At 45.9% G+C, this 22,460-nt stretch overlaps 1 protein-coding gene across 36 annotated transcripts in view; it reads left to right on the top strand.

Annotated features, from left to right (window-relative positions):
• ANK3 (ankyrin 3) overlaps nucleotides 1-22,460 on the top strand; it is a 1,678,649-nt gene that overhangs the window by 1,370,246 nt on the left and 285,943 nt on the right. Inside the window, exon 1 of one of the 36 annotated variants that reach the window (XM_069240953.1) lies at nucleotides 3,425-3,808. The exons of 34 other annotated variants lie outside the window; for them this stretch is intronic. In XM_069240953.1, the coding sequence (XP_069097054.1) occupies nucleotides 3,724-3,808 (85 nt within the window). In that variant the 5' untranslated portion in view covers nucleotides 3,425-3,723. Of the gene's footprint in view, nucleotides 1-3,424; nucleotides 3,837-22,460 lie in introns of those variants that run through there. One more of the 36 variants, XM_069240954.1, reaches the window with a different exon arrangement.

The raw sequence follows: 22,460 nt of genomic DNA on the forward strand, positions 1-22,460 counted from the left end.
ACATCACCTTCCCCGCGCCACTAATGCCAGTCCCTCTCCCCTTCCTTACCTGCTGGAAACGGAGCCCGCAAGGCTATTGACGGGTACTGGTGAGTTGGCCCCTTCGGACTAAGCAGTGGGGCGGCCCGCTTCTTGTTTCATTGACTACGCCAACAAAAACTACTCTTGCTGCACCATAGCTGCAATGCTAATAGACCTTTCCTGAATGGGCCTGCTTTCCTAGCAATCTAGTGTTGTGGGCGTGGAGGGCCAATTGACCCAGCTTCTCTTATGAAGGCCAGCATTCTGCATCTGGGACACTGAAGGCCACCTTTACAAATAGGTGCCAACTTGGCAGATCTAGCTCCTGACAGCATGCACAGCGACAAAACCCCAATAAGCTTCTGTAAGAGGAACAACCCAACTGGCACAACGCAGCATATAAGATGCTGAAGTAGCTTTGACGTCGAGCGCCGTAACATTGCGGGCACAACTACCTGGCAGTAGCCTTTCTATTTTATTGGCTCCACACTAAATGTAAAACAATGCTATACAAACACATTGTGGTAACAGTGCCATACTCCTCACCTGAAGCTTGGTCCTGCAACCACAGTGCGATGGCAGCTTAGATGGCGACCATAATAGGGAGAACCAAAAATAGAAATGGCAGGCTGGGCCCCTGCGATCGCTTGTGGTTGTCTCCATCAGGATGCTCTTCCTCCTGCACCCCTGAATTTTGTATTCTTACCATAGAACAAACACCTCCCCAAGATAAACTAGATCTCATCGTACAGGAGATCCGATACTCACGTCTTGCATTAGAGCACCAGCGGGGAGTCATTACCACCAGTGTTAACCTACTGAGAGACGACCAGCAGAAACTAGCAGAGAAAGTCAAGACGAACAAAGTGGATGTTGACCCTCTGATGTCTGACAGCACGAATAATACTGCACAGATTACTAAACTGATGCGGCAGGGGTGGCGCTGTCGAAGTGAGCGGAGGACGCAAAAGGCAGATCCCGCAGAAACAGTATCCACATAGTGAGAATGCCGGAGGGGACAGAGGATTCCCAAGTGACAGTACATAGAAAATTGGCTTTGGACAACAGTGGCCCCCAGTGGACTGTCAGACCTCTACGCAGCTGAGCGGGCCCACAGAGTTACGACTAAAAAAAACAAACCCAGGAGCGCCGCCACGACCCAAAGTGACCAAAATACTAAACTTCAAAGATCGTGACAGGCTCCTACAAGCAGCCTACGAGAAAGCCCCAGTCTGCCTGGGAAACTCAAGGATCTCTCTCTTCCCTGACTATACAGTAGCTGTACAGCGCCGCCGTGCCTCGTTCCAAGATGTAAAATGCAGCTAAAAACAGCCGGCCTATCCTTATGCACTCTTGTTCCCAGCAAAACTCAAAATATAGCACGACCAACGAGCTCATTTTTTTGATACTCCTGAAACATGACTGTTATTCATTATTTTAAACTTGCATTACACACAGTATAGAATAGACTGTTACAAAATGTGCAAAATGTTTAAGATAAAATGGTGCTTCCAAAATATATAGATGTTAGTAATACCCAGAGTGTACGTAATACAATTTTGTTTACATTACTATCCCTTCAACACCTCCAGGAGTAGTAAGTGCGATATAAATACAATCACAATTAAGAGCCGGCACTTCCCATCCCAGTTGTTAACTCTTTGCACTACCAAAGGTTGGCAGTGGTTAAAATGACACTGCTTCCCAAAATACTGTATGTTTGTCATCTCAATTCTTCGAGTACTTAGGTCAATTGAATCCAGTACGGGCGGTAAAGCCATCCCTTACACTTGTGGATTAACTCGTTGCACACATTTGCATGTCTTTCAGGCAGTAGGTGCCCTGGCAGGAAGGCGTGTTTAGCTGTCTGCCTGGCTTCAGTTTCACATCACAGGAGACTCACTGAATGACACTTTAGCTGAAGCATTTAACCTATCATAACTAAACAATCCGGGTCAGTTATCTTTTTACAAAAAGTAGGGGAACAGTGTTTCATAAATCATAAAAGTAGGGGTCTGTTGTGCTTCTGATCCTACCCACTTAAATCACTGGTGGCAATGGACAGTGGTATGCCTTGTTGGAACGGCAGTATGGTCCATGTTGTCCCAGTTGACCTATTTGCTTTGCCAGTGCCTGTTTATTGTATGGTCTAACTTCTAAGCAGCAAGACTCTCTGTCCAAAAGGACTTAAAATTCCTTCAGGTCCACCCCAGTTCAGGCAACAAATCACCCATATGGCTAACTTTCCTGAAGGATCCTGTCCCCCTTTTTTCCAGCACTATATCTAAACGTACCATTCCTTACTTAAATAATTTAAAAAAAAATGAATTGTTGCCATGTTCCTCCCAAACCTGTCTTCCTATTTTTGTTAAAGGTATAGCACATTAGATTCTGCCATGAGTGGGCCAAAGCCATGGTCATCTGAATATGCATTATAATTTGCTTATTCATGAACTTCTCAACAGAAATGGTTATGGAGATTTCAGTAAAACCGTTCATTGAAACATGCCATTGTATGACGATAGCAAACCCTTATTTGGGGGAGAGTTTCGATTGACACATTATACGATAATCACACGCATTGTTTTAGCTATTTCCAATTTCTGTTCCTTTCCCTTTAGACCAGCCTGGTTACCAGGAACCTCTTAATGCAGGGGTACACCATTAATGTTCAAGGGTGTTTTCAAAATATTTTTAAATGGGTAGATGAATCCTGTATACACTTTACAGCCACTTGCACCTTCTTTCTCCCTTAATATTTAGTCTAAAAACACAGTCAGTCGAGGGAGAGAAATAACTAAACTATAGAGATTGCAAGATATTGACTAATGTTCCACATCAACAACATTGTTTCGGCCAAATGTCCACAGACAGCGGGCTAATTCTGGACATATAGAAAATTCAAAATCAGTTATCAGTCTGATCACTGACAAGATGCTTGTGGGCACGTCATAAATAATAAATAGTTTCTCATGTGGAGCACCAGGGCATACATCAGATTGCAGCGAACACTCTTGCAGACAGATTGTGGCAGCCTGTTCGCAATGACCCAAGCCCACCTGTGTCTAACAATAAACACTTCCTCTCGGTGTTCTTCCTGCAGGTGGAGGTCTCACTGCCTGCAGCACACAACCTTTACAAAAGTCTAGTTCCAGTCTGCAGGCATCAGCTGTTTACATTGTTTTGATTCTGAAATCGGAACTAGTTTGGAAACACACACCCCTGGTTCCTAAATGTGGGACAGTAAGCGCTTCGATACCTCGTCAGGGGTAGTAAGCGCTATATAAATACGATTACAATACAATACAATACAATACAGCTCGCTGCTAAATGCCCGGGCTGTGGGGTGTAAAACGAGTCAGGTTACAGGAAGCCTACACCCCTCGCGAGCGCATTTACATACAAATCAGCCAATGTTTCAATTATACGAGTGGTCAGTCCCGCTGGAAGCTTTCCGGGGAAGTTTTTTAATCCAGTCACAAGGAGCTTTACGTGGCGGGTGCGCGCCCTGCTTTATGAGGTCCCCCTTCGCTTCCCTTGTGCTTGTTTTGCTGCCTTTCCCCCCCGTTTGAGACCAACTTTGATCCCGTCTGGGGCGGAATCCTGCGTTCCCCGTGAAGCAAGCACATGGCAGCAAGTTGGTGTCCGAGGGGAGCTCCGGCGATCTTGGGAAAGCGAGTTTGACCTGCACGGATTATTACTATGTTTATCCTATCTCGGATTACCTCTGAGCCACTGCCTACGGACGGATACGAATACCGAGGAAACCTCGGACAAACTGCACCAGGCAAGCAAAAACATGGCTCTGCGGGCAAGTAAGAGACTTCTCCAGCTGTTGCTGCCCACCGTGAGAACTTTACAGGCTCCGCTGGTGGCAGAGCTAGCCCTTTTGGCATTTAACTGGTCACTGGCCTTTGCTTGTGAGGGAAAGTTGATCTGCGTTTGATCTGCAGTGTTGTGCTGGAAGGGTATTTTTAGCGTTGCAAAGGGAGCTGTATCAGAGATCACATCTAGGATATGCGAAGTTTAAGGGAGGGGGCGAATTGTGTTAATTAAACAAGTAATTTTTCTTTTGTTAAAAAAAAGACCACAGACGGCTAAAAGTGCCTCATGTAAAGTATGTGCCGGGCATTTTTACACCTTAAATTGAATCAGTTCCGTGGTCGCTCGCCTGAGAATGCGACGAAGCAACAGGAGATAATGGATCTAGATCTGCTCTGTCAGTATTGAAATGCGGCTGTGTGTCAGGGCGGGGCACTGGTAGGGGATCATACTAAGTTTAAACTCTTTTCTGTAAAAGTCTTTGTTTACTTTTCATTGAATTTCCAGTCAGTACAGGTGCCAGTTTAAGGCAGATCTTTGCAGATTGTCTAATTTCCCAGGCACTGTTTTACAAAATACACTCCATTCTAATTATTGCATTCTGTTGTTTGGTTAGTTATATAGCGCTTTCCATACCCTTTTCGTGGGCTTTAAGCACTTTAATTTAAATATATTGCTAAAGTGGTGTAGTGTCTGTAGAAACCTGTTTGGACTGAGTCAGTCTTAATGGCTAGGGATTTTTTTAAAAAGATTTTACTAGTGTGGCTATCTTTTCATTGCAAACATCGTACTATTTATGACTCTATTAGTATCAGTGCACATATGTATAGAAAATCGAAAATACATTTTTTTATTCTGGCTTGTGTGCTTATTCGCGCGAGCATAATATGTAATGTTAGTTCAGTTATATCGCCATATCAAAACGGGTCTTTGCATTCCACCAGCAGGGGACATTCTTGACTGATTTTACTCAATAGCTTGACTTTTTTTTTTTTGGGTGGGGGGAGATGTTCTCCAAGAATTCTCAGCTTCGGCAATATCTTCTTACATATGATGACATGCCAATCATATCTTGGGTTTCACGACATGATCAGGGTGTTGTCTTGCATTTATTTGACTGTGTCAGTTCGAGTTCTAACTTGCGTCCAGCTTCAAACAATATCAGCTACTTAATAAAATGTTTAATTCTACTTGCTGCTGCAATTGTCATTCAAAGCTGGGAGCACCTGCGGCGTGCCTGTGGGGGGAGGAATGGAGATACAAGTAATAACTCTGTGGCTGGTGATACCTATAAGTTAAAAACATGCAAATACAGTCAACCCTAGGAGGGGGAGAAAAGCAAACAGAGGAGTGTGCTGCTACTATTTTAATATGAGCAGTAAAGTAACCAATAAAGTAGCTTAGTATGTTAATGTAGTTGTTGCAGGGATGTCAAACAACTTTGTGTGTGTATATTTATATATGCACACACACATATACATATTACAAAGCCAGGCATAGCACATGTGTGCTCATGCTTAGGTGCAACTTTATATTGCCAAGCCGTTTTATGTTTTCTTAACTTAAGCGCCATTTAAAACAAAAAAATAATTCGATTTGGGTTCTATATGGCAAATTTGATGCAGAACCACCAAGAGTGGGGGCAAGACAGGTACATAAACGGGGAGGACACAAAATAAAATGTGGCCTTTCCCTTTTTGACTCCCAAAGGAAAGTTTGCTCTCCAGGAAAAAAAAATATGAAAAAATGGCTGAACAGAATCACACAAATATTTCAATGAATTAAGCCATTTACTTGAGAAAGCACCATTGCTTGGTTTGGTGTAAATCTGTTCAGTATTATGAAAAAAAGTAGCATTGCATAATCATGTCTGGAATGCCTTAGGTTCATGTGACCGATCAATCAAGTTAGAGGTGTCTAGACCTGTTAAGTCGTGAAGGTCCACAAACCTGGATTGTCAGACCATTTGTAGACCCAGATTAAAAAACTATCCAAATCTGATTAGGCAAGGGTGTTCTTTATCCCATCATCTATTTCGTGATTCCAAACCCAAAGCCGAGTTTGTAGACCTGAAGTTCTCTGATTGGCTGGATGCAACTTGAAGAAAAATGTGTGGCTGCCATTACAGGATGGAGGCACTTGGTCCCCTGTATCTTGAAAAATAAAAAGGAAGTAGCCATGAGGGGGCAAAGATGGCATGTCTTGAGCCCCTGACCCCGGTCAGGGTGGTAGGGCACAGGGGAAATCCTATGGTTGAGAAATAAAAAAAGGGCTGATTAATTTTGCTGTGGTGTTTGTGGACTCCAGAGCTGGGTTCCAGGCCCCTGAGGTCCACAAACCCAGTCCTGGTTTGTCGAACATAGGTCAAGGAGTCTTTGACCCTTGTTAGACCTTCTGTAAGGCTTCTGAACCCAGTCTGGAAACCATGCAGGAGGTTAAGCAAAAATCCACAGTTCTACAAGGTTTGCAAATCCAACATCAAGGTTCTTGAAACCTTAAAAAATAAAACCCCATAAACTGGTTATATGCTCAGAGTGCTGGGCCATGAACCCAAAGCTTTGAGGGAGCAGTCGCTAAAGCTCCTTGCGATCTGGCGCCTGGCTTCGTGTCGCTCCCAGTCTCGGTCGAGAGGAAGGTCCTGAGACCGCTCGCAGAGCCCCCATCACTCGTTGTCATCCCATTCAAAATCTTTGGGTCACTCTGGTGAGCATAAGAAGTCAAAGAAGCACAAGCATTCTCCGAATTTACCCCATCGGTCAGCTGACTCAATACAGGATATGGAGCGTCAACGCTTTAGGCCTCTGTCCTCGGAGCCTGCTACTTGGTCAACTCCACTCCTCCCCGAATTTCCGTGAGCCGAAGCCACCCTTCCTAATTAAAGGAGTTTTATGAGGCCATGCACCTCATCTTTGGGCAGTCCGACCCTGCCAGAGTGCCTTTGGACCCCGCGGGGTCGGCAGGGTCCATCTCGGGTTCTGCGCCAGCATCTTCGGGCCTAGAGGGCATCTAGGGATCCGCTTCCGAATCCGAACCGACATGGAGCGGACCAGCCACGCTCAACGCCGATTCCGACTTCAGTAGGGACTTTGCTTCCTAAATCAGATCCTGACCATTACTTTTATGAGTACTGTACGGTCAGAGTATGGAGAGGTCTCTGGACCCTTTAGAATACCAGCTAGAAGATCCTATGGACTGGGCTCAGCAACTGGGTGTAGCCAGCGGTCTAGACACCTCACCAGATGCTGGCATGCTTTCTCCCCCTACCGTGGCTATGGAAGAAGGAGCTTCTTATTCCATGGTGGTGTGGAGAGCAGCTGAAGTTCTGGGCCTCGAGCTGCCTTTGGTGGCTGTCAAGACTAACCTCCTGACTGAGGTACTTCAGCCTGGGGCTTCTCCATCTGAACCCCTTTTGCCCTTCAGTGAAGCCCTCACTGATGTCCAGCTGGGGACCTAGTTAAAACCCAGCACAGGGGCTGCTGTCAACAGGACAATAGCCCGCCCCCATAGGCCTGCACCTAATGACCGAGATTTCCTGACCCAACACCCTACCCCTGAGAGCTTGGTTATCCAAGCCTCAACATCCCATAGTGCGTTCCCTTCCGCACCCCTGAATAGGGAATCCAAGAGGCTGGATCATCCTGGGAAGAAGATGTTTTCTTCCTCCAGCTTGGCATTGTGGTCGGTGAGCACCGCATGCCTTCTGGTCCCCTATACGCATACTTTATGGGATACGGTTGCGCACGTGCTGCCACAGGTCCTGGAGGACACCCGGGCCATTCTCTCCCAAGCTGTTGTTGATGGGAGGGATGCAGCTAAGTTCACAATCCGTTGTGGGCTGGATACGATCAACTCTCTGGGTAGATCAGTTGCATCGATGGTGGCCTTGAGGCGCCATGCCTGGTTGAGGACACCTGGCTTTTCAGGGGATGTCCAATCCACCCTTATGGACATGCCCTTTTATGGCACCCGTCTCTTCAGAGGCAAAGCATACTCAGTGCTCAAGTGCTTTAAGGAACCTCGGGCTGCGGTCCCTAGGCATCACAACTGCCCTTCGCCCACCTCAGTCTGCTTTTCGCCCCTTTCGTGGCTACAGAAGGGGCACCCAGCCCCGTCCATTCCCCTCCAGCCACTGTGCCGTGCATGCTGCCCAGCCTCTGCGTGGCCAGGGATGTTCTGATCCAACATCCGAATGGATCAGAAAGCCCTCGCCCCCCCTCCGCTGCAGCCTCCAAACCTTCCTAGTCTGATGCACTACCATCAGGCGCTAGTCGGAGGCAGGATTTGCCACTCCCTGCCCCACTGGTAGACCATCACGCCAGACAGATGGGTTTAGCAAATAGTCCACAGGGGCTACTCCCTCCCCTTCAAGACTTCCCCTTCGCCCATGGCACCATCCTACGATCGGATGACGGAGGATCCCCTAGCACTTCTCCGTGAGGAAGTTTCGCCTCTCTTGGTCAAGGGAGCCATAGAGATGGTCCTTGTTCCAGAAGTAGGTTGTGGTTGTTATTCCCATTACTTTCTGGTACCCAAAAAGGACAAGGTCCTTCGCCCTATCCTAGACCTCCGGTCCCTCAATCTTTTCCTTAGAAAGGAGAAGTTCAGAATGCTCACCCTGCCTCAGATTTTATCGGCCCTGGAACCAGGAGACTAGATGGTAGTGTTGCACTTGCAGAAGACCTATTTTCACATTCCCATTGTGCCGGCCTAAAGACATTATTTGCGGTTCACAGTGGGCCACAAGCACTTTCAGTTTGGTCTCACCAGTGCCCCTTGGGTGTTCACCAAGGTGATAGCGGTGGTCGCAGCTCATCTGCGCAAGTCAAGGGTGTCAGTCTATCCCTACCTCAACGACTGGCTGTTGAAGGTGGCCTTGCCCCAGGCTGTCTTCTCCCATCTCCAGACTATGGCGGACCTCCCACATTTGCCGGGGTGCACTATAAAGATGCCGTAGTCACACCTCACTGATCAGACGCTCCCTTTCATAGGAGCTGTTCTGGACACAGTGCAGTTTTGGGCCTATCCTCCCGAGCGGCAAGTGTAGGATATTCAAGCTTATGATACTGATGTTTCAGCCTCTATCCTTGATTTTGGTGAGAATGATTCTGAGGCTGCTGGGCCACATGGCCTCCTGCATTCCGCTAGTGTCTCATGCCAGATGGCATAGGCAGGCTCTGCAGTGGGACCTGAAGTTCCAGTGGACGCAGCATCAAGGGAATCTCTCCGACATGGTCCAGATCTCGGATGGAACTGTGCAAGATCTGCAGTGGTGGTTAACAAACCGGGGTTGAGTTAGAGGCAGATCCCTCTCCTTTCCCCAACCAGATCTGACAGTAGTGACAAATGCGTCGCTCCTGGGTTGGGTCAGCTACATGGGAGAGGTGGAGATCAGAGGCATCGGGTCTACGGCGGAGTCCAAGCTCCACATCAACCTTTTGGAGCTTGGTGCGCTCAGACTGGCACTGAAAGCATTCCTTCCCTCTCAAAGAGAAAGTGGTGCAGGTGTTCGCGGACATCACCACCGCCATGCGGTATAGCAACAAGCAGGGCGGGGTGGGGTCATTGACCATTTGCTTTGCGCCTCAGGACATGGTTGGAATAGTAGGGCATGTCCCTAGTGTTTTTACATCTGGTGGGCTCTCTGAACGCCAGAGCGGCAAACTCGGCTGTTGATGCCTTGTCAATCATGAATGGAGTCTCCATGCAGAGGTGGCGCAAGGTCTCTTTCAGCATTGGGGAGATCCCTGGTTAGATCTGTGCGCCTCTGTAGAGAACACGCAATGTCATCAGTTTTGCGCATTGGAGTATCTAAAGCGGCATTCGCTCAGTGTTGCTTTTTGTCTTGACTGGAGCTGAGGCCATCTGTACACCTTTCCACCCATACCACTTCTGCCCCGAGTTCTCAAGAAGATCAAGAACAAACAGACCCAAGTAATCCTTGTGGTTCTTGACAGGGGCACAAAGAGTTTGGTATCCCAAGTTATTGAGCATGGCCATCGATCCTCCGATCACACTGCCCCTTCAGGAGGATCTTCTGTCGCAGCAGCAAGGGAGGGTTCTCCACCCAAACCTGTCCAGTCTCCGCCTTCTTGCATGGAGATTGAGCGGCGTCAGTTGACAGCTTTCAACCTTCCTCCCGAAGCCTGTGATGTTACCTTGGCAGCTAGGCATCCCTCCACCAAAACGGTATACGCCTGTTGATGGAACTAATTTGTGGCATGGTCCACAGCCAAGTCTGTTGATCCCCATCTGCCCCTCTTTGAGAGGTCCTCTTGTATATGCTTTCTTTGGCCCAGCAGGGCTCTGCTCTGGGCACCCTTAAAGGTTATTTGTCTGCTGCCTCTTCCTTTTTGAGACTACCTGACCATCCCTTGTTGTTTAAGTCTTCTATTGTCAGTCGGTTCCTTAAAGTTCTTACCCACGTTTTCTCCTTCACCTTTCATCATGCACCAAATGGACTTGAATCTGGTTCTGACATTCCTTATGTGTGCTCCTTTTGAGCCACTTCATAATTGTCCTCTCAGGCTCCTGACATTGAAAACAGCCTTCCTGGTGACTGTTACATCTGCCTGCAGGGTCAGTGACCTGCAGGCATTGTTATCCATGTCTCCTTATTTTAACATCTACCTTGACAAAGTGGTGCTTCGCACGTGGGCGTCCTTTCTACCGAAAGTGGTTACCCCCTTCCATGTAGGTCAATCCATCACCTTGCCTACTTTTTATGCACCCTAGCATCCTTCTAAGGAAGGGGAGAGACTCCACCGCTTGGACCCATAAAGAGCATTGGTTACCTCGATCGTACCAAAGTGTTCTGGGTGGACGATCAACTCTTTGTTGGGTATGTGGGTGCAAAGAAAGTATGGCGGTGCAGAAGAGAACCATTTCTAGATGGGTTGTTCTCTGCATTACACTGTGCTACACATTGGCTAAGAAGCAACCCCCGAGAGAGCTTGCATGTTTACTCCATCAGAGCAGCAGCTGCAACCACTGCATTAGCATGCAGAGGTCCAGTCCTGGACATCTGCCAGGCAGCATTGTGGACGTTCTTGCACACGTTCCCCAAACACTACTGCCTGGACAGTCAGGTCCGAAAGGACAGGTACTTTGCCTGTTCAATCCTGCAGAACTTCCTAATATGATCTTAGTTCGCAGCCCACCTCCAGGGATGTAATGTGAGAAAGTAGTCTCTTTCTAGCATGGTTACCCCCATTTGTGGCCTGTTTGTTAGTGTGGTTTGACTGTCACTGGGATCCTGCTAGTCAGGACCCCAGTGCTTATGGTTTGTGGCCTACTTGTCAGTATGTTTCACAGTTTTCATCAGTATGCTTTACTGTGTCTGTGGGATCCTGCTAACCAGGACGCCAGTGCTTATGCTCTCTCAGGTTCCAGATTTGTCGGTATATACTCCAGTATTTCACACCAAATTGGCAAACTGGACCTCCTTATAAGTCCTTAGTATATGGTACCTAGGTACCCAGGGCATTGGGGTTCCAGAGGATCCCTATGGGCTGCAGCATTTCATTTACCAACCCATAAGGAGCCCATGCAAAGGCTTCTACAGGACTGTCATTGCAGCCTGTGTGAAATAGTTCATGCACTTTTTCACAGCCATTTTCACTGCACCAGGTCACTTATAAGTCACCTATATGTCAGGCCTTCAGACCCTGAAGGCTGGGTGCAAAGTACCTGTGTACCACTAGCAGAGGTGCCCCCACATTGCCCAGGCCCATTTTCCCAGACTTCGGGCGGGGATGCTATTTTAAGTGTGCACTTGGCATAGGTCAATACCTATGTCCAGCTTCACAATGGTAACTCTGAATATGGCCATGTAAGGTGTCTAACAGCTGGGAATTGTACCCCAATACTGATTCCAGTATTGGTTGCACAATTCCATGCACTCTGGGGGCCCTACAGTGGACCCCCAGTACTGCCATCCCAGCCTTCTGAGGTTGTCACTGCAGCCCCAGCTGCTGCCACCTCACAGACAGGCTCTGCCCTTCTGGGGCTTGAGCAGCTCAATCCCAAGAAGGCAGAACAATGCATTTCCTTTAGGAGAGGGGTGTTACACCCTCTCCCTTTGGAAATAGGTGTTACAAGCATGGAAGGGGTACCCAGAGCCTCTGGAAATGCTTTGAAGGCTACAGATGGTGCCTTCCTTGCATAATCAAGTCTACACTGGTTCAGGGACCCCCCCCGTCCCTCCTCTGGTGCAAAAGTGGACAAAGGAAAGGGGAGTGACCACTCCCCTGTCTATCACCACCCCAGGGGTGATGCCAAGAGCTCCTCCAGAGTGTCCCTGGGTTTTGCCATCTTGGATTCCAAGGTGGTGGGGCACTCTGGGAGCATCTGAGTGGCCAGTGCTAGCAGGTGACGTCAGAGACCCCTCCTGCTTGGTGCTTACCTCGTTAGGTGAGCAGTCCCCCTCTCAGGGCTATTTAGGGTCTCTCCTCTGGGTGTTTCTTCAGGTTCAGATTGCAAAACTCCAGCAGGAATCCTCTGCATCCTTTACTTCATCTTCTACCGATGGATCAACCGCTGACTGTCCAGGAACTCTACAAATCTGCAACAAAGAAGCTAAGATGACTTCTGCAACATTGTATCTTCAGCCCCTGCCAGCAAATGCAACAGTTTCCAGGTCGTGCATCCTCAGACGACAGATGTGGATCCAGCAACACAGGTGGTGGACTAAAGTGACTCTTACAGTCCCAACGTCCAGCTGTCCAAATTTGGTGGAGGTAAGAGCTTGCCTCCCCACACAAGACAGCACACCCGTACACTGTGTGACTTGCAGTTGCCAAGGCTTGTGTGTGACCTTCCAAGAAGTTCTTCGTGCACAGCACAGCTTAGGCCCCAAGCACTCCATCCTGCGACGCACAGCTCCCTGAGTGGTTCCTCGGCGGTGAAGGAATCCTTTGTGTCATGCTGCGTGGGCCTCCATTTGCACCTTCTCTGTCCCCGTGCTGTAGGACTCCTGTGCGCACTGCCTGGTCTTCTGAGGGCTCTCTGAGTTGATGAGAGCCACCTCTGTCTCTCCCTCCTGGGTAGAGGCCACCAGGTCCCTCCTGGTCGCAGAAGGTGCCATTTTGCACTAACTGCGACCAGGAGGTGCCAAGGATTGTTGGCGGAATCCAGCGAAGCAACCCAGATTGCATTCATCAATCCAGCGTGGGACATCTTCTGCACCAACCAGGAACCCGCATTTGTCTTCTTTGGTGCAATACTGACTTTGTCTTCTCACCAGTGGTTCTCTTTTTGCACCTTCATCCGGGTTAGCAGGGGCTCCTGTTCTCCCTGGACTCTTCAGTGCTTCTTGGACTTTGTCCCCTTCTTCCACAGGTCTTCAGGTCCAGAAATCCATTGTTGGTGTCTTGCAGTCTCTTCTGGTTCTTGCACTGTCTTCTATCACGACTTCCAGTGTGTTTTAGGAAACTTGCTGTGTTTTACTCCTGCTTTCCTGGGCTTTGGGGTGGGGTATTTTACTTACCTTTGGTGTTTTCTTACACTCCCAGCGCCCCTCTACACACTACACTTGCCTAGGTGGGAAACAGACTTTCGCATTCCACTATTTTAATATATGGTTTCTGTTCTCCCTAGGCCCATTGCAACCTATTGTGATTTTCACTGTTTGCACTATTTTCTAACTATTTACTTACCTGTTTTTGGTTACTTGTGTATATATTGTGTAACTTACTTACCTCCTAAGGGAGTATAGTCGCCAAAGTATTTTTGGCATTGTGTCACTAAAATAAGTTACCTTTATTTTTGGTTAACACTGAGTTTTGTCTTTCATGTGTTTGAGTACTGTGTGACTACAGTGGTATTGCAAGAGCTTTGCATGTCTCCTAGTTCAGCCTTGGCTGCTCTGCCTACAGTTACCTCTAGACAGCCTGGCGTCTAGGCACTGACTACATTTCACTAATAAGGGAAAACTGGACCTGGTATAAGGTGTAAGTACCTTTGGTACCCACTACAAACCAGGCCAGCCTCCTACAGGTAAGGAATCTGCAACTAGAAGTCTCTATCAGATGCACAAGTTACTTAACTTTGGTAACAAAATGTCTGGTAGAGACATATTCTAGTTGCAGATTCCTTACCGACCCACCCATCCTCCCCGCTCTGCGAACCAACTTGTAGGGACAGGGACTTCCCTTTCCAGGGCTCTAATTCTGGTGCAGCAGGGTCAATGTTCTTCATGGCTCTGCACTTCTGGCGTGGAAAGTTGTGAAAAGAAACTGACGTCAGTGCGCCAGGGTGGCGTCCATATATGACCCACCACATCACATCCGGCAACCACAACGCCTTTGATGAACACGGAGTCGACCGACGCCACCTACAGGGGTACTTCTCCAGAAAAATCTCCAGATCCAGACTCACAGCTGGGGGGAATTCTAAGGTAAAGAATCTGCAACTAGAATACGTCTCCACCAGATAATTCTGCCCTGCCTAATATTCTTTCCAGTCTACCCATATACCACCCATATTTGTGGGATTTATTTCTCTAAAATAATAGATTTCAACAGAACTGACTGTGTGTTTGACCTATTTAGTTCTTCTCAGAAAGGTCAGCAGATTTCTGTTTGTACCCATAGCCAGTGATTTAGCTTGGAAACCTCAACAGTCATGAATTGGCGGTGCTTCTTTCAACTCCCAATGTACAGAAGTGTGCTACCAGGGGACTGTCAGCATCCAGACTGAAGGCTTCATAGGTGCCATTGGTGGACTTCCACATGCCATATCTATACATTTTTAGGACGCTTTATCAGCCGAATATATTAGACTGTGGGGTAGCTGCTGCTGATTACTGTGATTTGTTCTTTGTTTTATGTTGGATTTTGGTAATCTCTATTGCTTAAACACATGAGGCACTGCCAATTATGCAAAAGTGTATTTTTTGTGTTGTGAATCATATCATAATTTCACATTTGCTGTGGCATTGCTTTATTATTGTAAGCAACTGACAAGAATGAGCAATGTAGTGTTAGTGACTAGATTTTGTACTAGTATTTTTTATTGTACATTCTCATTTTAGTACTTATACTGCTTTGTCTTCTCTGAATAATTTCTTTTAACTTGGTGAATAATGACAACAAGCCAAGATTACTTAGATGCTCTAGCAAGGGAAGTTATTATGGTGAGAGTTCCTCTAATGCGCCAGTTAAGTAGAGTCCTATAGCAGAATAATAATATGGGTGTAGTTTAATCCGAGTGCCTGGCTATAGAGGACTTTGTTTCATGGAGATTATCTGTAAATCTTCTGAGAAGGCTCTTCCAGGATTGTATTATAATGTATTTTGATTGCATATATATAATGCTTATTAAACCCCTGATGAGGCATTGAAGTGCTTTATGCCAGGCAGCATGCTGCTTCAGAACCTCACTTTTGCTGGCTAGTCCAGTGTTATTGTTTGTTAGTTTGTTATTGGGGTTAGTTCTGTTCGCTTAAACAAACTATTCAATGCATTCATTGCAGTTTATTTGTGGTACATTACTTTAATAGGAGTTAGGTGTGATCATTGGTGGGGGGTACGCAAGTTCATGCAGATGTTTGGTGAGGTTCATAGACGAGTTACGGGATATTAGGTATTGGTAGGTTGTAGGGATATGACTCAAAATGGGGCTGTGATAGTTTTCTGCACATAGAATACACAAAAGAAGCTGCTCCGAAATAAAGAGAATATTTTTCTACTCTATCTTCACTTAATTGTATGAATAAACCCTCATTTAGCCAACACCAGGAACAGGGCAGTTACTTTCTTTTTCATTTAATTCTTCATGGGATAAGGGTGGATGCCCAGCAGACAAAACTTAGGAGTCATTTGCCTGAAAAAAAGTAGCTACAGTAGGGCAAGATATTGAAGAAATGCTGTAATTTGGGCAGCTTCTGTTTCTGTTCGTTCACATAGAAAGAGTCACAGGAGTCAAGTATACATCGTGTAATATGTTGGGTTGAATCTGAATCTGGCATTTCTGGCTAATTTCTCTACATGCATGTTTATTTTATTTATTAGCAGTTTTGTATAGTTCTACCAGGCCTTCAAAGGTAACATCACTTAACAAAGGGTTCAGTTGCATGCTAGTCATTACAGTAGCCTGTTTATAGGGACAATTGAGCATTAGTACACAGTAAAATAACATATTACAGTGTTTAAAATATATACATTGTTAAAGAATAAAAAAACAAATTCTTACCAAAAAGTGAAAAAAGATTATGCTTGATTTGTTTAGTTTGGGCAGGTTGCCATAAATTCCTGCCACACAGTACAGTTCCATTATGCTATAAAATTATGCTGAAACTGCAAACCATTTTTTTTTCAAGGATTGATATGAAGAAATTGTTGTAATACCTGAGAAGTATTAAGCAGGTGTTGTTTTATTCTTAAAGTTTAGACTTTCCAATAGAAGTGTATATTGGCTTCATGCTGGCCACCTGAGATAACCAGTGGACAACATAATTTGGAGATTACACATCAGCCAATTTTAAGTGATACAAGCCAATTTTAAAATGCTCCTTTACTCCATAGGGAGTCATTGGAGGGTTATCAAGCTTGGCATGATATCACTGTCAATCCTAAATGCAGAATAAAAACTTCTTAGCAGAATACAAGCAGTCAGACTCCTTCACCATATGCCTCAGCTAATACATAAAGATCAATCGGGCTTCATTCCGGGCTGCAACCCAGCACTGAACACCCCTTAACTGCTGTTAATGCTAAAGAAAGCTCCGACCGCAACTCAGTGAGATGCAATTTTATCAGTAGATAGCGAAAAAGTTTTTGACAGCCTGGAATGGAATTTTCTGGCTGAGGTGATCACTAGTTTCCACCTAGATAATGGGTTCTTGAATTGGATCAAACTTCTTTGTGCGACCGCAAGGGCCAGAGTAAAGACTGGTAAAGATATTTCTCCAAGCTATGAGATAGAACGAGGCACCCGACAGGGGTGCCCCCAATCTCCGTTGCTGTTCACCCTCGCAATGGAGCCCATCACGCTTCGGGCTCGCCAAGAAGACGATTATAGAGGGCCTGCGGTGCTAGCTGAATGTCAGCATATTGCACTCTATGCAGATGACTTACTACTGTACCTGCAGGACAGCAGGGTAGACTTGGCTGGGGCCCAGCGGCTGTTACAAACATTTGGTGACGTAACCAGCCTGTTTCCGGTCTGCCGAGACACCCCACCACCAGTTGAATTGGATTCATTGCACTGGGAACCACATTGCATTACATATCTGGGAGTGAGAGTTAATCACACCCCCTCTGATGTTGTGGAGGGCAACATCAGACAGACAATTGACTCCCTGAGGTGAGCCATGGACTTTTGGGGCACACTCCCATAATCAGTGATGGGAAGAGTGATGCTGTTGAAGATGATTGTATTGCCTCGGTAACTACGTTACTTTACCACCTTACCTATTAAAATCCCTCAAGCCGCCTTCCGGGAAATAGACTCCATGACTCTATCATTTATATGGGGAACGGATCGTAAGAGGGTGGTACCTTCCACTTGGCAACAACCCACCATGGTGGGTGAGCTGGCAACACAGAATTTCGAAGCCTACTATATTGTGGTGCAGCAGCAATATTTCACGCAGTGGATGAGGAGCCAGCAGATCCCACCTAAAGACAGGCGGATCGGAACACCGGCTGGGTCAAGACTCATTCAGCTCCTTCTAGGGTTGAGAAACCCAGAACCATGGGTGACGAGGGAGCAGGAGGTGGTGGCATACTGCTGGCGAAGAATCAGTCATAAAGTTATTTGTGCTTGGTCAGGACACAAACACAGCAGTGGTTGGAGATGCAGTCTGTGGTACCTCAGAAGGGGATTGTCCCAAAAAACATCTAGAGTTTAGGTGCAAATGAGAGATGGACTGTGAGATGGAACATATAAAAAGTGGTTCACGGTTTGCAATGCAACAGTAAACCACACCACTCTTCTGAAACTCATTACTGAAAGAATGCTTCAACAAGGGGTTCCTCCAGGTTCCAAAATCACCCACCCCCTATTTATCTCCTACATCGGGCATTTTGCCCCCCTGCTTAAACCCTCCAAAGTGTATTGGCAGTTCTACATTGCATACAGGGATATAACCTCTCTCAATGGGACTGTATTCCTCAGACAAATACTCAAAAACATTCAATCAACTTGTGATGCCTTGCTATCTCAATTTCAATTGGCTAAAAACTGAGTTTCTCATTGTTTCTCCCAACAAATGCTCCTTTCCACTACAAGAATATCTCAAACCTCTTGCCATTCTAGACTGCAGCCAATTATTATGAAACACCCAAAAGTGGCACACTGTATCCTTGCATCCATTTCAATCACAATGCCTATAGAAACACCTGAGCTAAAGGGACACAGTACTAGTAGCATGTTTGAGACTCCTCTGTAGAATAAAACATCTCATCCCAGAAGGCAATTTCAACTAAGTGGTTTAATCTCTTCCACTAGCCAGATTAGACAACACCAGCTCCCTTCTCAAAAGTATAGCCAAGAATCACATGGCTCCCCTCTATGCCACTAGACATGCTGTGGCCTGCCTGGTTACTTGTGCAAGAAAATTCACTCATATAATTCTAATCTTGATTTTATTTAAACAAATTCTATTGATTTTGAAGGGAAAAACACTGGGATAGTACACAGGTCATTCAGTGTACCTTAGTCCAATATCATTTTACAATGTCAGTATATCAGCCAATGGCCCATCCCAGTTAACTTCATCCCCCTTAAACCCATACCAGCTCCCCCAACCCCCCCCCCCCCCTTATACAGTGCAGAGCTACTCAATTCAATAATGGTCAGCTGTAAGTCCGGTCTCCCGTCCTGCATAGTCAATATGACCAATAAATAGTAGTTCCTGGTCCACGCAACCTCCATACTCCTCTTTTCTGCCCCCTCCATGCGGATCTGGTTGGAGAGATTGCAGGGGGATAGACCAGTTGGTTGAGTTCCTCAACCAGGGTCGCCCACCCCCTAACCCCTCTGATGGGCATCCCCACCTCTGAGCCTCCAAGTTCAACATTTCCCCTTCATAATCTGCCCATTTCTGCAGTTCCTTGCGCGAAGCTAGCACCTGAGGGCCCCTAGGAGATTTACAGTTGCGGGTTATTTCCCGCTTGGCTACTATGAATCCCAAGTCCATAAATTTACTGGTTATTTTAGTCTTCGAGGTATGTGGGAATTGACTTAAGAGGCAATAGGCGGTGTCTCTTGGAACTTCTCATTCTACTAGTATTGAGAGGGAGTCCACTATCTCCCGCCAGTAGTGAAGGAGTTGTGGACAATTCCAGAACATATGAATAAAACCCACCCCTCTTCATCACATCTGGGACATTTGATCTAATTCACCGTGAGCATCTTATTCATCCTATGAGGGGTCAGATATGCTCTATGTAAAATATAAAAGTTTATTAATTTAACCCTGACATTGCGGGAGACATTGGGAATGTGTTCCAGCACTATTTCGTATCCCTCACCTATGAAGGGTTTGCCAATATCTGCTTCCCACTTCTGACGTAGGTGTGTCAAGGGCTGTATCGGGTCATGATGTATCTTCCAATATAGGCATGTGACTGCCTTCCAAATACCCACTGCTATTGCTATTTACGAGCAGCTTGAGTGGGTGGGAGGTTCTGCCCCGCACACCCTCCAATGTTGCCTTATGGTGGTCACTAGGGCCCCGTGTGTCAGGAAATACTGAGGGCTTAGCTCAAACTCAGTCTGCAGGTCGTTGTAGGAGAGTAATGTCCCATCTCTGAACAAGTCCCCCATCCCGTACACTCCTGCTTCTTTAATTTGATGCAGTCCCTGCCTATGATTATCATGGAGGAGGGCTGTTAAATAATCAAGTGGGAGCTCAGCAGAATAAGGGTGTTTGGTTCCTGTCAGAGATCTAAAGTTGATCTTGGCAGAGCTTCTGTCGGAACAGAAAAAAATACTTCTTGTCATCCAGAGTGTAAGATGCATTTAACAAACTAAAAGTGCTTTTCAACATCAGTGACCCTAAGCCTTCTGAATTCACCTACTTGAATCACACATGATTTTATTGACATTCTTTTATTATATTGTGATGTATTTAGCATGCTTGGTGTGTACAATTGTCTTAAATAAGCATGACATCTAAATTTGAAATCTGAATGACCTTCCTGTCTTTGAAAGAAGGTAGATCCAATCATAACAACTTCCTCCAAGGAATAGTCTAAAGAATGTAATGAGAGAGATTCTCCATTTCTCTCCTTTAATAATGGCAGCTGTACATAAGCCACCATTTCCACAAATCAGTTGAAGCATTTCTCTACGCTCCAATTATGAGCACACATCACCAGTTATCTCCTCTCCAAGCCCTCACTCCTTTGCCATCAGCCCTTAGAAATCCAGTGGGAAAATGTATGCCATGCTAAACAAAGAATTAATTGAAACCCTCACTGTCCATGTGATGGACAGCATCCACATCTCTCACCATATGCTATGGGGAAAGTAACTTGCTCGACAAAGTCACTTTAGACCCATCAGTTATGTTCAACTACTAATCCTCTGCAGGTACTCCCTTGGGAGTCTAAAAGTCAAGTAAATGAAGTATCCCCAACCTAATAATTTCTCAAATCTCTGCACGTTATGGACCTCTATTAAGCTGGACATGGACCCAGATAAGGCTACAGAATGACTCTCATCCACATTGCGACGACATTTCCTCTATGTGCTCATTCTGCTAGGCCTATTAGTCACCTTTGGCTTTATGCCCCATTGACAGAAGCAAGATAGCAATTATTTCTGGCTCTGTGTTCAGCAAAGGTCCTTAAACATCCTATCTGTAATAGCTACTGTTGATTGAATGAAGAATATATCACAGTCTTCCAAGGAGATTTTATTCATACATCAATCAACACCGCCATGTCACTTCACCAGAACGTATCTGTCCATAGTTCTGTCATAACATTGTAAGACAGCTGCCTGGGCATTCCATTATCATAAAGAACATGGGGTGATGGATAAAAGGTACGAGGGAGAAAAAAGGAAGACAGGAATGTTTCAAGAGTAATAGGCCAATATTTAAATCATTTTTGCATCGAAACTTTAGTTATTTATAACACATGTCCCCTTTTTAAAGAAACAGTAAAATCACAGCTGCAATTGAATATGGAAGGAAACTAGTAAAACTTACATAGCGGTGGAAAGTATACCCAATAAGCACCAAATGCAACAGAAACAGAAATAGGGGTAGATTCCCTTCATAAGATAATCTTGGTGCCAAGTGGGTTTCATCAGGATTCTACCTGAAGTTTTCCTGTTGGAAGCTCTACCATTGTCCTTACCCAGAGCCTCGTCATTGGACAAATCTGTTAAAGTTCCCTGGTACTTGGACAATCTATCCATATGCCATGTTTTTCCATCGTTCAGTACAACCACATTTCTTCGCACATGTGTAATCCTGTTAGGACTTGAATAGTGGCTATCTTTGTTTTCCCGGTTAGCTGAGAGCTTTACGACTACACTGTCTCCTACTTTCCAAGTTCTACTAGTAACGCTATGTTTGGTGTCATGGTTAGTTTTGTAACTCTCTTGGTGCTGTTTAATGCATGCCTTTACCTCTTCTCTCTGTATCCACATCGGTTGACCTCCTCCTAACCAGTTAGATGATAGTTTAGTTCCTGGTATTCTCCCTTTGAGTAACACAAATCAGGAGATTCCTGTGACTACATTAGGGGTGGTATGGTAGGACCATAGCATATCACATAAAGATTTCCCCAAGGATTGCCTCGACATGGTGGCTAATTGTAAGCACTTCTTAATCATCCTGTTTGCTCTCTCAACTGGTCCATTGGCCCTTGGGCAGTACAAGGAAGTGGTGTGATGTTTTATTGATAGTTTATTGAGGAGTGGAGTGCACCTAAGTGTGCATGTGTGTTTGGCCGGCTGTCTCAGGCCGGCCAAACACACATGCGCACTTAATTTTCTCCAGCCCGGCTCTGTACACAGCCAGGCTGGAGAAAATGCACAGACCCCAGGGCTGTGTCTGAGTGGGAGTCCGAGCCACTCAGACCAATCCTGGTGCTGCTTTCATGCTATACTTAGCATGAAAGCAGCATCAGGATTGCTGGGGAGCCTGTGCTGGTGTCCCAGTGAATGCTGGGACACCACAAGAAGATGAGCGAGGTGACAGGAGTTGGCGGGAATGGTAATATATTTATTTTTTTCTTATTGTCCCCCATCTCCATTGTCCCCACTGCCCCCCTCCCCTTTATTTGCGACAGCCGCCGCAGGTATGTGTGCATCTCATGGTTCTTTGACAGGCATCCTCTCATTTTGACGATTACTACAGATCACTTCTAACTTGTACTGCACAGAGGCGCGGGAAATGTGCAGGGCATTTCTATAAGACGATCCGTAACTATGAGCAGGTTCATCACTGGTGTACTGAGATGCATGTTGTGATTTTGTTTCTTGCTCTGTAACAAATGTCATGTTCTTAGCACTCTTTCAATGTGTGCCGTTTGAGTTTCCTGTGAACTGCATTCATTTTTGCTGAAATCTGTCTACATCTTTTTGTTTTTAAAGTCAAGTCAGCATATCGTAATCCCATTTCTCTGCTCTGCACTAGCACAAAAAGGGTCAGTGCAATT

This window comes from Pleurodeles waltl, chromosome 6 (genome assembly GCF_031143425.1).
Source record: "Pleurodeles waltl isolate 20211129_DDA chromosome 6, aPleWal1.hap1.20221129, whole genome shotgun sequence".
Lineage (NCBI taxonomy): Eukaryota > Metazoa > Chordata > Amphibia > Caudata > Salamandridae > Pleurodeles > Pleurodeles waltl.